The sequence below is a fragment of the Salvelinus alpinus genome, chromosome 27 (assembly GCF_045679555.1).
Source record: "Salvelinus alpinus chromosome 27, SLU_Salpinus.1, whole genome shotgun sequence".
NCBI lineage: Eukaryota > Metazoa > Chordata > Actinopteri > Salmoniformes > Salmonidae > Salvelinus > Salvelinus alpinus.
The window spans coordinates 31,106,188-31,121,812 of record NC_092112.1 but is presented as its reverse complement, the minus strand read 5'-3'; the positions used below and the strand labels follow the sequence as shown (position 1 = coordinate 31,121,812).

The following is a 15,625-nucleotide window of genomic DNA, read 5'->3' as shown; positions in this document are numbered from 1 at the left end:
AATGTTTTCAAATGTTCCCTATTAATAATCAAGAATGCCTGATTTTCTGACACCCTCCATTGATTTGAAAATAACTTCTCCTCAAACCAGGTCAGTACCACGCTTGGAGAAGCATCTGTTCATTCTCTTATGCGTTTGCATAGTTGCGTCTTAAAGTAGCACTCCAGTCTCCTTTTCACCACATTTAACGCCTGATTTACTTAACAAAAGCAACATCTCAATAGGTGGTCCAGGTAAGTCAGACATGGCACGGGGTGGGGGACGGGACTTTACTCGTGTTCTTTATTGCGCCTCTATTGTTCCTCAAGCAAGGGGAGAGGCCGATGGCATCGAGACTTTCTATCAAACCAACTCCTTGCATGCACTACTCAAAGTTTGCAGTTGTGTCTAAATAAACATTATTTTGCCAAAAATAAAATAAAAACTTTAGTGCATGTACTTTACTGTATTTATAGTTGGGATATCACTTTTCAACAGGAAAAGTAAAAAAATCACTAGAGGACATCTTTAACCACTAGACAAGAACTACATTTCCCATGAATCACTGGTCTCCATTTCGACACAACTGTGGCAGAGGGCAGAATTGTCATTGCATATTGTGGAACAACGAACCAGCAGCAGGTGAGATGAACTCCTCTAGCAAGTAATACAATCCAAAATAATAGCTCCAAAAGTATTGTTGGTCAATATTTCTTATCGATAATGTATTAATCGATATTTCCTCATACCTACGGATTGTAGGTTAATAAAACATTGTTGCAAGTTGATCCAATTGAAAGCTGTGAATTTTGGATTGTTGTGATGAGATAACGGTCAGGTCTATCAATAGAACTGGAAGGCTAGAATATTTTTCATAAAATAATAATTGTACATTTTTGGGTGATTTGATAACAATTTTGGAAAAGCAGCAGCCATCTATATTTCAAGTAGGTTAAAACTTTGTAGCCTATCCATTGTAGGTTTATATAACTGTTATCTGAAATATAGAAACATCAAATTAAATGTCAGGACTGATGTGATATGTCATGCCAGGCCTGTTTTTGCGGGTTGCCATCTGCTTGTTCCAGAAAAAAAAGCTTGTTTTGTCCTCATAGAGGGAAATTCCAGGGCTCAGTACTTTCATTTTATAGTTTGTAAACACAAGATCCAAAGGGAAACAGAATTGCTGTATGGATAAATATGGATAACTTGTTTTTCACCTGACAGAAAATTAAGTCAGTTGTAAGTATATCAATAAAGAGATACTCACAAAGAAATCGGATTGATGTGTTTCTAAATTCTTGATGAAAGTTGTTGTGGTATCAAAGGCCGGCCAGAGAAATGCTTTGTCATGCATTTTGGCCACCATGAATTGTGACTATGGGGCCTTGTCCACTCCATTCTTTACCTAATCCTTTCAGAAAGGAATGCTGTGCAACAACAGTGCTACTTTGTTCTATTTATCACATTTTCTGCAAAAAAGTTCTGCAAAACAGTCAAGTAGACTTATGTGTGTCTGTGTAAATCTGTAGTGCTTGTAACCATACATTTCAGGTATTGACGATTCTTTTTCTACTGTAAACCACATGCAACGCATGTATCCTACAAACAAAAACTATTAATTCACTCACTAAGTATTTACATACAGTACCAGTCAAAAGTTTGGACACACCTACTCATTCAAGGGTTTTTCTTTAGTTTGACTATTTTCTACATTGTAGAATAATAGTGAAGACATCAAAACTATGAAATAACACATATGGAATCCTGTAATAACCAAAAAGGTGTTTAATGAATCAAAATCTATTTTAGATTTTAGATTCTTCAAATAGCCACCTTTTGCCTTGATGTCAGCTTTGCACACTCTTGGCATTCTCTTAACCAGCTTCACCTAGAATGCATTTCCAACAGTCTTGAAGGAGTTCCCACATATGCTGAGCACTTGTTAGCTGCTTTATCTTCACTCTTCAGTCCAACTCATCCCAAACCATCTCAATTGGGTTAAGGTCGGGTGATTGTGGAGGCCAAGTCATCTGATGCAGCACTCCATCACTCTCCTTCTTGAACAAATAGCCCTTACACAGCCTGAAGGTGTGTTGGGTCATTGTCCTGTTGATAAACAAATGATAGTCCCACTAAGCGCAAAACAGATGGGATGGCACATCGCTGCAGAATGCTGTGGTAGCCATGCTGGTTAAGTGTGCCTTGAATTTTAAATTAATCACTGGCCGTGTCACCAGCAATGCACCCCCACACCATCACAGGTCCTCCTTCATGCTTCACGGTGGGAACCACACATGCGGAGATAATCCGTTCACCTACTCTGCGTCTCACAAATACACAATGGTTGGAACCAAAAAATCTCAAATTTGGAGTCATCAGACAAAAGGACAGATTTCCACTGGTCTAATGTCCATTGCTCGTGTTTCTTGGACCAAGCAAGTCTCTTCTTATTATTGGTGTCCTTTAGTCATGGTTTCATTGCAGCAATTCGACCATGAAGGCCTGATTCACGCAGTCTCGTGGGAACAGTTGATGATGAGAGGTGTCTGTTACTTGAACTCTGTGAAGCATTTATTTGGGCTGCAATTTCTGAGGCTGGAAACTCTAATGAACATATCCTCTGCAGCAGAGGTAACTCTGGGTCTTCCTTTCCTGTGGCGGACCTCATGAGAGCCAGTTTCATCATATTGCTTGATGGTTTTTGCGACTGCACTTGAAGAAACTTTCAAAGTTCTTACATTTTTTTGGATTGACTGACATTCATGTCTTAAATTAATAATGGACTGTTGTTTCTCTTTGCTTACTTGAGCTGTTCTTGCCACAATATGGACTTGGTCTTTTACCACTTAGGGCTATCTTCTGTATACCACCCCTACCTCGTCACAACACAACTGATTGGCTCAAACATTAAGAAGGAATTTAAGAAGGAAATAAATTCCACAAATGAACTTTGAACAAGACACACCTGTTAAATGAAATGCATTCCAGGTGACTACCTCATGAAGCTGGTTGAGAGAATGCCAAGAGTGTGCAAAGCTGTCAAGGATGGCTACTTTGAAGAATCTGTTTAACACTTTGTTGATTACTACATGATTCCATATGTATTATTTCATAGTTTTGATGTCTTCAATATTATTATACAATGTAGAAAATAGTAAAAATGAAGAAAAACCCTGGAATGAGTAGGTGTGTCCAAACTTTTGACTGTATAAGAACCATGAATGCCATTATAAAGGGCATCGATTGTAACATGTCTGCTATCCCTGATTTGTTTCTCCTGTTCACCCAGAAAGCACCATGTTTACAGAGGTTCTGTTAGCCCTGGTGGTAGGAGGAGTGATCTACTTTCTGGTACAGAAGAGTAAGAGGCATCAGCTGAAGAGTGAGGATGGCTGGTGGGGAGAGGGGACTCCCCCGGACAGGGAAGAAGATGTCAGCATTCGCCCGTACACAGTCCGGACGGATAAGGAGGAGTTGGAGGTGAGATTGCGCGGAGGGATTATGGGCCTAGAGGAGAGCCGAACTTGCTCTTAGAGATTTAAGGCTTATGCAACAGTGTTTAGTTGTTGATTAGTTGAACCTCATATTGCTCCCCCCAGGACCTGTACAGGAGAATAGACCAGACCAGATCCTTCCCTTCTCTAGAGGACAGCCAGTTCACCTACGGCTTCAACTCCCAGTATCTGCAGAACGTGGTCTCCTACTGGAGACATGATTTTGACTGGAGGAGACAGGTGGAGAAACTGAACAAATACCCACATTACAAAACCAACATCGAAGGTGAGATAGTGTGTAGAGATTGATCAATGATGTGCCAATCAGCTGTCATTTAGAACAAGATGAAACTGAGCAAGCAGATGTATTGGCTGCCAGTAAATACTACGTGACTTTAAGTCAACGTCAAACTTTGCATAAAAAATAAATAATAATTTGAATCCAGGAAAGCACTTGGTTCATGGTTCATTCAAGCATTCTCTGACCCATGTATCAGGCATTGACGTCCACTACGTCCATGTGCGGCCCAAGAACCTCCCTGAGGGCGTGACTGCTGTGCCTCTGCTCATGGTGCATGGCTGGCCAGGCTCTTTCTACGAGTTCTACAGGATGATACCCCTCCTGACTCAACCCTCCAACCCAGACGACATCGTGTTTGAGGTGGTCTGTCCCTCCATCCCTGGGTACTGCTTCTCTGAGGCTCCACATAAGAAAGGTAAGTGGTTAGAAGCCTGGCTGGGGTCAAGGGTCACAAATGCCTAGCCCTTTGAATCTAGAAAAGAGTGTCTGCAAGATGAGCTTTATATCAGGTAACTTAGTATTTATTTTCCCTAATTAATGATTATTTTGATGTTTCAGGTTTTGACTCGGTGTGTGCGGCCCGTGTGTTCCACAAGCTGATGAAGAGACTAGGTTTCCAACAGTTCTATGCTCATGGAGGAGACTGGGGATGGATCATCACCACCAACATGGCCCAGCTGGAGCCCAAGTAAGACAGACAAACACACAGAGATATGGCCAGATCTTAGCCTAGGCCATGGGAGACATAGCCAATATTATGTTTGATCCCTCATTTCGGGTATTTAGAATGCGTGGGCATGTTTTATGAGTTACAGTGCCTTCAGAAAGTATTCTCACCATTTCACTTTTTCCACATTTCATTGTGTTACAGCCTGAATTTAAAATTGATTAAATTGAGATTGTGTCTATACACAATACCCCATAATGTCAAAGTGGAATTTTGTTTGTAGAAAAATAAAAAGCTGAAATGTCTTGTCGATAAATATTCAATGTCTTTGTTATGGCAAATCATTTCAGGAGTAAAATGTGCTTAACAAATAACATTTTAAGTTTCATGGACTCATTCAGTGTTCAATAATAGTGGTTAACGTGATTTTTAATGACTAACCCATCTCTGTACCACACACATAATTATCTGTAAGGTCCCTCAATTAAGTAGTGAATTTCAAGCACAAATTCAAGCACAAAATCAGGGAGGTTTTTCAATGACTCGCAAAGAAGGGCATCTATTGGTAAATGGGTGAAAATAGATACTTCATATCCCTTTGAGCATGGTGAAATTATTAATTAGGGTTTGGATCACTACAAAGATACAGGCGTCCTTCCAAACTCAGTTGCCGGGGAGGAAGAAAACTGCTCAGGGATTTCAACATGAGGCCAACGGTGATTTTAAAACAGTTACAGAGTTTAATGGTTGTTATATTAGAACTGAGGATGGTTCAATAGAATTGTAGTTACTCCACAATACTAACCTAAATGACAGAGTGAAAAGAAGGAAGCCGGTACAGAATACAATATTCCAAAACATGCATCCTGTTTGCAACAAGGAACTTAAGTAATACTGCAAAAAATGTGGCAAAGAAATACATTTTTTGTCCTGAATACAAGTTGTTACGTTTGGGGCAAATCCAACAACACAGCACTGAGTACCACTCACTGAGAACCACATATTTTCAAGCATAGTGGTGGCAGCATCATGTTATGAGTGGGTATGCTTGTCATCGGCAGGGACTAGGGAGTTTTTTTAGGATAAAAGTAAATGGAATATGGCTATGCACCAGCAAAATCCTAGAGGAAAACCTGGCTCAGTCTGCTTTCCAACAGACACTGGGAGACGATTCACCTTTCAGCAGGACAATAACTACATTAGAGTTCCTTACCATGACGACATTGAATGTTCCTGAGTGGCCTGATTACAGTTTTGACTTACATCTGCTTGAAAATCTATGGCAAGACTTGAAAATGGCTTTCTAGTAATTATCAAGAAACAACATGACAGAGGTTTATAATTTATTTTAAGAATAATGGGCAAATATTGTACAATCCAGGCGTGCAAAGCTTTTAGAGACTTACCCAAAACGACTCACAGCTGTAATCGCTGCCAATGGTGTTTCTAACATGTTTTGTCTCAGGGGTGTGAATACTTATCTAATCAAGATATATGGGTGTTTTATTTTTCATAATTTTTTAATAAATGTTAGAATTTTTCTACCACTTTGACCACTATTTTTAGATCGTTGACCAAAAAGGACAATTAAATCAATTTTTATCCCACTTTGTAACATAACAAAATGTGGAAAAAGTCATGGGGTGTGAATACTTTCTGAAGGCACTGTATTAGCTACTGTTATTAATTCAGATGTTGTCATCTGTGAATGATATGAAGTCAGAAAGCCTCGCAGTTTGACTCAGATTCTGTGTTGTACTACATCTCGGCTCTCTGGTTTTGTCACCCCAGAATAATCAAAGGCTTGCATCTCAACTTTGCTCCCCCCTCCAAACCGGGCCTGCCCATGGTTCTGTCTATAATGCTGGGCCGCCATTTCCCCAAGATGTTTGGCTTCAATGAGCACGACATCCAGCGCATCTACCCCGTTGTGCAGAACCTAGTGGTGGAGTCTGTCAAGGAGTCAGGATACATGCACATCCAGGCCACCAAGCCTGACACTGTGGGTAAGAGCAGTGGTGGAAAAAGTACCCCATTTTCATACTTGAGTAAAAGTCAAGATACCTTAAAATGACTGAAGTAAAAATGAAAGTCACCCAGTAAAATACTACGTGAGTAAAAGTCAAAAAGTATTTGGTTTTAAATATACTTAAGTATCAAACGTAAATGTAATTGCTAAAATGTACTTCAGTATCAAAAGTAAAAGTATAAATCATTTCAAATTCCTTATATTAAGCAAACCAAATAGCACGATTTTTTATTTTTTTTATTTACTGATAGCCAGAGGCACACTGCAACAAAGCAGTGTCCTTCAGATCAGATGCAGTAGGGATGACCAGGAATTTTCTCTTTAAGTGTGTGAATTAGACCATTTTCCTGTCCTGCTAAGCATTCAAAATGTAACGGGTTCTTTTGGGTGCCAGGGAAAATGTATGGAGTAAAAAGTACATTATTTTCTTTAGGCATGTAGAGGAGTAAATGTAAAAGTTGTCAAAAATATAAATAGTAAAGTAAAGTACAGGTACCCCAAAAACGACTTAAGTAGTACTTTCTAGTATTTTTACTTTACACCACTGAGTAAGAGAGGTAAGAGAGGAACCAGTTTAGAAGGGGAAGCGTTCTGGGCTACACACAGCTTTAATTGCTGCTTCTGTATAGACCAGGACCAGGAATAAGTATCTGTGTTGTAATATTTATCTGGTTCTATATGTGTCTGCTCTCTTCCTGCAGGTCGAGGGTTGAATGATTCTCCAGTAGGTCTTGCTGCTTATATCTTGGAGAAGTTTTCCACCTGGACTGACCATGACTTCAGGAACCTGGATGATGGAGGACTTACGAGGTAGAACATCTTAGACCTGAACCACAGCCTTTGGTGTAAAATAGCATAGTTAATTAGTATTCAAAGGCTTCTTTGTCAAATGACCATGGCCATGTTTATGGCTTCTGTTTTTTAGCACCTATCTTTCCTTGCAGGAAGTTCAGTCTGGACGACCTGCTGACCAACGTGATGATCTACTGGACATCTGGCTGCATCATCTCCTCCATGCGCTTCTACAAGGAGAACTTTAGCAAGGGTCTTGACCAGCCACACTCAAAGTGAGAGGACTGTTGCTATGGAATAGCTATGTAACATCTACTGCATGTGCTGTAATATCTACTGTATGTATGTGATGTAATAGTCTAGCTAGCATGAGGCACTCCACATTCAGAACATAAAAAACGTTGTCCTGATAAGTCATGCTGTTAAAGTGGAAAGGACTCAAACCAATTTTATGTTTCAGTAAACTAATACACTTCTTCGCTTCCTCTTTACCCAGGATGCCAGTGCACGTGCCCACCGGTTTTGCCTGCTTCCCCAACGAGCTGATGCACACCCCCAAGCTGTGGGTGCAGCAGAAGTACTGCAAGCTGAAGACCTTCACGCCCATGGCCCGAGGAGGACACTTCGCCGCCATGGAGGAGCCAGAACTCATGGCCCAGGACATCCAGAACTTCACCAAGATGCAGGAGAAGAGGATGAAGTGATCCTCTAGTCCGCACGTCAGCCTTCCTTGTTTACCAAACAGCACCAGTTGCTAGATCAGCTAGCACTGGTGTTATGATAGCACTGAAATGTGCCAGAAGTTACTTACTGATAAACGCATAGAGAGAGAGACCTCTGCCATAGCTGGCTGTTTTACACCCATGAGCATATAATACTAGCCAGCTCCCAGATCAGTTTGTGCTGTTTTGGCATGACAACCACAAACAGTGCAGTCTGGTCTGTGACCAGGCTAATATAATACAGTGAAGCTCAGGGTTGGGGTCAATTCCATTTCAATTCCAGTCAATTCAGAAAGTAAATCAAATTCCATATTTTACTCATTGAAAAGCATTGAAGAGAATTGGAATTCGAGTTTGAATTTCAGTGTACTTCCTGAATTGAAATAGAATTGACCCCAACCCTGGTAAAGCCTCTCAATGCCTACTGCAAATGAGGTGGTGTAGAAAACGTACTCTCTAGTTAGGAAATTATGAATGGATCAATGGATGAGTGAATAGAAGATCATTTTGTTTAGGTTGTTCTTGAATTTTGAAGAGGAGAGCACAGGCAGTTCTTCGTTCAGATTACTGGTATAGTCTAGGCCCGAGTGGTTATCAAATGATGCATAAAATATCAGGTGATATGTATTTTACTTTGAACACCTGTTCTGTTCTTATTTACTCAAAGTTATTTACAATGTTATAGCATTACATGAATAGCACTTTGTATTTCAAACACTAATATCCTGATCTATACATATTAATAAACATTTAAATTAAATTAGTGTACTGTTTTTCTGCTAATGTCTTGGGCACACCTGCAATATATGGGACATTCCAGGTTTTATGACAAAAATAGTATGAGGATGGTACCAGGTGCAGTACCATCCTCCTAGTTGTCCATCATGGTGGGGCCAGAGGTACCTCCAGCTGCTGCCAGGTCCTGGTGTTTCCCAAGCTCTGAATCCTGCCCTGGGACACCCCACCACCTCTCTGAGGCTGCTTCCCTTGGCAGAGCACACCCGGGGGAGGCATGGGGGCGGCGGGGGAGATGAGGGCTGCTTGAAGATCCCCGCATTACCTCACCAGTTAAGTCAAGGGGAGGGAAAGAGAGACTGAGAAAGAGGGATGGTTGGAGAGGGAGGACGTAGGACCACGATGCGCAGCGGAGAAGCTGTGATTGGAGATTGTTAGAGGAGCTGCGGTCAAGAGCAGTCGAGCTCTGGGTCTCTGTTGGTCTTCGTTAGGGTGGCTGGGTATCTGTTTGGGGCTGGTTGGTCTTCAGTTAGGTGGCTGGGGGTCCTGAAGTATTCATGGCTGAAAAGCAGCTGGAGGATCCTAAGTCCATTCCAGCAGAGCAGACCAAGATGTATTCACAGAACCAGTTCAGTCTGAGAACACCGCAGCCTGGACACAGACAGTCCACACGTAGGGATCCTAAGAAGTGGGTAAGTAAAACCTCTACATAATCTGGAGGGAATAAAGTAGAGCAGTGGGCACTTCAGGGACATAGTAATTGAAAAAGTAATTGAAAAGTAGACAGGTCATCTCAGCTATACTTGCTTCTATTTATGTTAATTAGCTCTACAATTATTATTTCTGAATAACTAAAACTCCTTCACTGTCAATATTTACACAATATTTAGACCCTTCATGTTAAATATTTTATCAATATAAATCAACTTCACACATCAGATCTTGTATGGAAACAGATGTTATCGTGCACTCTGATGTTGTTTACAAACTTAAATCTGTCATTTGAAATTCATTGTCATAACATTATTTTCTCATTTCCTATCTCCATCTAAAGACGGCTTATTTACCATGTTATCGTATATGTGTCTCTGCCCCTCCTGCGTGGTCCAGGTGAGGTCTGGGTGTGTTAATGGGGTGCAGCCTAGCAGGGCCATGAAGTCCCATCACTCCCCAGAGAACGCGGCCAGGGAGAGGAGCCGTGTGCGTAACCTCCGTCAGGCCTTCCACAGCCTGCAGGCAGCCCTGCCCTCCGTTCCCCGTGACACCAAGCTCTCCAAGCTGGACGTGCTGGTCCTGGCCACCGACTACATCGCCCACCTTACTGAGACCCTGGATCAGGGAGGGCCTCTGTCTGAACTCCCACTACCCCCCAGGGCAGGGGGCTACCTCCACCCAGTCAAGGTTGGTGACATCAAACTAGCTGGGTGCTTATCGTTTTAGTTTCTTGGTCATCATAGCTTATAACCCTTATCTGTTCCTCATTATCTCTTTGTGTTTCATGTCATAAATTCCTGTCCAGACGTTCAGTTAATATCAGACGTGAATTGTAACGTAATATTAGGAATATAGTAGGGATCAATACTTAGATTATTTCTATGACTATAATCTATAATTTGTTAGGATTTATTATAAGCATACAATCTAACTACAGTTGAACATGTCTCCTGTCCTGACAGAAGTGGCCGATGCGCTCCTTGCTGTACTGTGGGAGTGTGGGAGGACTGCTGTCAGCCAATCAGACGCCAGTGTCAGGAGAGAAGGAGACACATCCACTGACCTCTAACCCAGAGGTCAACATGGACAGATCCATTTAGTATTAGGAGCGATGAAATACCAATATATCCAACTGTGCTGCTTATGAAACTGCAGTGAATTGCAACGTACATGTAATGTACTTGCTGAACACGGAAACTCCTACAATGTCCAGGGGATTAGATACAGTGATTAAGATATAAAATACAAAACCAAAGGATCGCTTTGCTTAGCACATTGTACCACTTATTTATTACACTGCATAAAACATAAATCACTAAAAGTGTGTAAAATAATTTGTTATGATCAAAGAGTGCAATGTTTTTTTTTTTGAGGGTCTCAAAGCAATGTTGACCATTTCAGTGACTTATTGTGTTTTTAGCTTTAAGATTAATTAAAGTTGATCTTTATCCCTGTCTCCTGGATTTGTTTTATTTTTAGTGTTGTAGTTGTGTTTGGGGTGGGAGTGAAAGGATGGACAGATTAACAGAAGGGGAGGATTGTTGTGAGAACACTTGGCAACCATGTATTCAGCTGTGGAGCCCTGAGTACTAGTCCATATCTGTGTAATAATGCTCGCTTGCGAGTAAACATTTATTCACACAGCAAACTTTGCTAAGTTGATGTAAATTACACATTATGGCTTTGTATGTGCTATCTGACATACTTGCACTGTTGAGTGATCTTAAAGACTTTACTTCATATTACAGTATTTTGGTGTGTGTGCGTATCATTTCTTGTCTCCTAGCAAAAGTTATCTTCCAGAAAATATACATTACCATGACATAAGTCATGTGACTTTGGTAGACACACATTTCATATTCTGATATTAACCAAGAAACACACTTTAACAGACTGTATTGCTAAGCTGCTTAAAGTATTTGTGCTCAGGCAGACAGAGACAGATCTTGTTGGCTGTAACGTGGACGAGACCACAGAACCCCTTGAGCAACATGGGCTCAGGTCCACGAGAAACGGTACAGCGTTCAAGGCTAGCTCTATAAATCTGTCAGGGGGGGGGGGGGGGGGGGGTCTGATAAACCCCCCTCTCATATTAATGGCTAATTTGGACATGCCAGAGACGTGCTACTGAGGCAGGGGTTACAGAGGGAAAGGAGAGGGCAGAAATGTTGGTGAAACAATGTGAGACAGACAGTGGTGCACAACATTCCAGCATTCCCACTGAGTTTACGTTCTAGTCTAGATCACAGAGGATAAAGCATATTGGCCAATAGAGGCTCTGTTGCACTGGTCAATATAATGTATGTGCATATATTTAAACAATCACATTCTCATTTTAATGGCAAGCCCATACTGTATGCCAGGACATGGATTTTCCAATGGCATTATTTCTGTACCAAGTGACCTCAAAGTGAGGGTCATCAACTAAACAAAACTTGATTTAAAGGCCCTTTTGGCTTGAACTGCAAATAGATCTCTAGGTGTGTCTGAATGTGGATGTTTGTGCCAATAAACCCATATAACCCTGATCTCCCTTCATGTTAGGAGATAATCAACATAGTTTCTGTATCTCCAGCTCATTATATCCAGTACACACTGATTGCTGAGTGAATTTATTAAGCTTTCTGTCCAGCCTCCCCTCGTTGGCCTGGCCTAGCTGGAACTAACCAGAGGAATAGAGGAGAGAGGGAGGACAAGGAGGAAGGGAAGAAAAGTAGGGAGGAAGACACAACTCAACAACTTTGTCAATAAGAAAAATAGTATTTAATGTACGAGACTGGTTGATGGCTCGGTCCAGAGAGATGCCCAAGACAGGTTCCTAATGAGTAAAACCCAAAGTCTGTCGAGGTTCCAGTCTGAAAGACAACCATACTTGGCAAAAGTTAGCGTTCCTTCTGTGAGTCTACCACTTGAATTAGTATATAACCAGAAGGAAGAGCTGTAGTTGGGCTGAATGAGGGGCTTGGTGTGGCAGCAGCAGAGGTTGTTGTGGCAACAGAGGGTTTGTGGTCCTTGGCACAAAGCTGGGATGGTAAGTGTTCCAACATCATGCGGAGAGACGCCACAGGAGTGGCATGTGACCCGGTGACACAGTCACAATGACCCACCAGAGAGAAGAGCTAGGAGTAGTAGGGAGAATGAAGGCTAAAGGATACTGCAGTGATAACAGCCCTCCCTTGGGATAGGAAAGGAATGACACAGTGGAAGGCTCTCACTCCCTCAACCTCAAAATGAAAGCTGATCAAGCCCTCAAATGTTTGTTTTATCAAATTGACCTACAAGATATTTCCTCAATAATGGGTTTAGTAGACATATCCACTGTCCATATGCATACTTACCGGAGGACAGGACACAAGACAAAACATCTGACAAAGCACATGTCCAATCCAACGTTTTATTTAAAAAAAACAGAGCAAGAACAATTATGTTACCGCAATTCATTCACTTACAAACATTTAACCTTGAGAAATCATGCCCACCAGGGTGGTCAGACACAGATACAGCCACTACTGAAGACTTCGCTCACAGACCTAGGGAGTGTTCAGTAATGTCCAAAACAGAAAATGTTTGCAAACTGAAAAAAGGTACCACTTGAGCTTTTCCAAAAGGGAAGCTAAATTCCATTGTTTTTCAAAACCTTGGCTCCCATTGACATAATGATCAGGACACAGATCTCATTCTACTTGGTAAATGAGAGTTCAACTCCACCCTATCACAGCTGCCCCTTTGTAGTGTGCTCCTAGTACGAGCTAATCAACTTCCATGACATCCAACAATATGAAAAAATAATCACAATACAGAGATCATATGAAGGCACAGCCAAAGCAGTGTAGTTGACCAAACGCCACTGCTTATGGTTTTTTGGAATGCATACTAGGAAGAATTCATACAAATGGGAGAACAAATATTGATAATAAATATTGAGTCAGAATATTTATTATCTTTTGAAATTACCAAGTGCCATGCTTCTCTCTCACGGCCAAGTGCATTTTAAATGAACTCTAAACTAAACACATCTCATAGTAAATTGGTATGGATAGAAGCTATTCAGGATTGATCATTTTTAGGAGGCAATGGTTTACAGATCTTCTACTTTACGGTTCAGGCTGTAAATTGTCTTAGTCCAATCTATGATTTAGCTGGTGCAAGCAACTCAATACAACCGTTTAGCCCTTCATATTCACATGTCACTCTACAACTCATCTTTTCTAGATAGTTGTCCCTGCCAACTTCAAAATAAGATAACAGAATAGGTCTCGATTGTGCTCTGCGTAGATGTCAGCATTACTAAAACACAGTCCTAAACTCACATTGGGTAAATTGACATCTTGAATAACAATATCTCAGCACTGCGGACTGTAAATTCATCCAAAACATGTCCTGGAAAGGGGTGGTTTTCACTTAATTTAAAGTTTAGCGTTACAGATAAACAATTCAAGTAATTTCAGGTATGATGAAAAAGGAATCAATTCAGTCATATCTTATCAGACTATCAAATCAACTTTATCAACAAAATATCAACTTTGTCAGTCACAGGATGTCAATTAAAAAAGGACTAAAAAACCTCTAAGAACGATAGAAATGTTTGTGAATTTTACAACAAGGGATAGCCCTAACAATTTCATTACGTACTAACATACAGAAAACGCTAGTTTGAATTTGCTTTGTTGTGCACACACAGAAATAGTATAACAATAACTACTTGACCACTTCTGCCCTCCATTCACAAAAATTTTAATGGTACTTGCACATAGAAAAGGGGGATACCTCGTCAGTTGTACAAACTGAATGTATTCAACTGAAATGTGTCTTCCGCATTTAACCCAACCCCTCTAAATCAGAGGTGCGGGGGGGCTGCCTTAACCGACATCCACGTCATCGGCGCCCAGGGAACAGTGGGTTAACTGCCTTGCTCAGGGGCAGAGCGAAAGATTTTTACCTTGTCAGCTCGGGGATTCGATCCAGCTACCTTTCGGGTTACTGGCCCAACGCTCCAACCCGCCAGGCGACCTGCCGCCACTCAAAAATTCCACAACATAGTTCCATTTGCTACAAATGGTAATGAAGTCAATGGAAATATATTCTCTCTTTTGGTAATAAAACTATCAAAACAAAGCGATGACATCATTTTCTATATGCTTTGAATGAGAAGAGGTATTTTTCAGTGGGGATGAATGAACAACATTCCTTGCTCGTATCGGACTGTAGCCATAGGATCCAATGCAAAACTTGCCTGTATGTCATTGATAACAATGGTGTCAGTAGCCTAATAGCATGGCATTCAGTCAGTAGTGTCACAACATTGGGCCCCACAATAAATAGATATATTTGTATTTATCTGCCCATCCATAGCTTCTTTATTCCCCATAAAGGTAGACAGGGTAAAAAGGCAGGTAGAAAGTGGCTCTACAGAATTTTTATGTAAAAACTCTTTGGAAACAAGTAAAGCAGATTGACTACATAGTGACTCATTCAGCCCATACCAATCAAAAGTTATCCCAACCCAAACCACAGTAAGACAGATGGACAGGCATGTCACTCGAGTCCCCAACTACAGAAACAACCGCAGAGACAAACACACACAAGTAGACTCCCTGTTTGAGGGACAAACAGGCCATATGGAATCACAAGGTCACCACAAACCAGATAATCTCAACAGAGTACTACCACATTACCCTGACTTGAATTCTGTAGTGTGGTTAGGTATTCCAGTGGATGGGAGGAGTACAAAATGAAGATTTTGAACAGAGAATGACATGAGAATTCTTCAGATTGCAAAAAGGACCTTGAAACATGAATATGAAACATTTGACAAATGACAATTAAAATTCAACATCTGCCCTGCAGGTTTCATATTCATCGAATGACCAAAAAAAAAAAAAAATCTTCATAATAACAATGTTAAATCAACCGCCGATACTGTTATGGAAAAACATTTACATCATTAGATAAAGTGGCCACTTACAAAAACACGCTATAAAACATTGCACTTCTTTCGTTTTAAAATGATTGGAATTTTCCCCCTGGTACATTGAACATCAATAAACAGTGAAGTGCCAAAAGGAAACCAAGTCCTTCAAAGATACAACCAAAGAACATCACATATATTAGTCTACCCTAAGATTTCTGAGTACTGAACTCTGTTGAGCCATCAAAATGGCTGCAGTTTTCCAGTTTGAACCAGAGATG

At 40.9% G+C, this 15,625-nt stretch overlaps 2 protein-coding genes across 2 annotated transcripts; both read left to right on the top strand.

The window, feature by feature from the left end:
• The first annotated feature begins 20 nt into the window (after positions 1–20).
• On the top strand, positions 21–8,747 carry ephx1 (epoxide hydrolase 1, microsomal (xenobiotic)). The gene is made up of 9 exons (XM_071370279.1): positions 21–621; positions 3,272–3,462; positions 3,582–3,762; positions 3,974–4,192; positions 4,336–4,465; positions 6,236–6,450; positions 7,175–7,283; positions 7,418–7,540; positions 7,762–8,747. Exons 1-9 carry the CDS (start codon positions 537–539, stop codon positions 7,967–7,969), a joined length of 1,461 nt encoding a protein of 486 aa, XP_071226380.1. The 5' UTR covers positions 21–536; the 3' UTR covers positions 7,970–8,747.
• A 336-nt stretch (positions 8,748–9,083) lies between these two features.
• LOC139556376 (transcription factor 24-like) lies at positions 9,084–10,884 on the top strand. The gene is made up of 3 exons (XM_071370278.1): positions 9,084–9,414; positions 9,833–10,123; positions 10,399–10,884. The coding sequence occupies exons 1-3, from the start codon at positions 9,280–9,282 to the stop codon at positions 10,534–10,536; spliced, it is 564 nt and encodes a 187-aa protein (XP_071226379.1). The 5' UTR covers positions 9,084–9,279; the 3' UTR covers positions 10,537–10,884.
• The last annotated feature ends 4,741 nt before the right edge of the window (positions 10,885–15,625 follow it).

Bases quoted from the DNA above. Each gene is read 5' to 3' on its own strand.
- LOC139556376 (XM_071370278.1), top strand. From the start codon at position 9,280: ATGGCTGAAAAGCAGCTGGAGGATCCTAAGTCCATTCCAGCAGAGCAG. The intron at 9,415-9,832 runs GTAAGTAAAACC...TGCGTGGTCCAG, and splicing joins GTAGGGATCCTAAGAAGTGG to GTGAGGTCTGGGTGTGTTAA. The intron at 10,124-10,398 runs GTTGGTGACATC...CTGTCCTGACAG, and splicing joins GCTACCTCCACCCAGTCAAG to AAGTGGCCGATGCGCTCCTT.
- ephx1 (XM_071370279.1), top strand. From the start codon at position 537: ATGAATCACTGGTCTCCATTTCGACACAACTGTGGCAGAGGGCAGAAT. The intron at 622-3,271 runs GTGAGATGAACT...CTGTTCACCCAG, and splicing joins GAACAACGAACCAGCAGCAG to AAAGCACCATGTTTACAGAG. The intron at 7,284-7,417 runs GTAGAACATCTT...CTTTCCTTGCAG, and splicing joins GATGATGGAGGACTTACGAG to GAAGTTCAGTCTGGACGACC.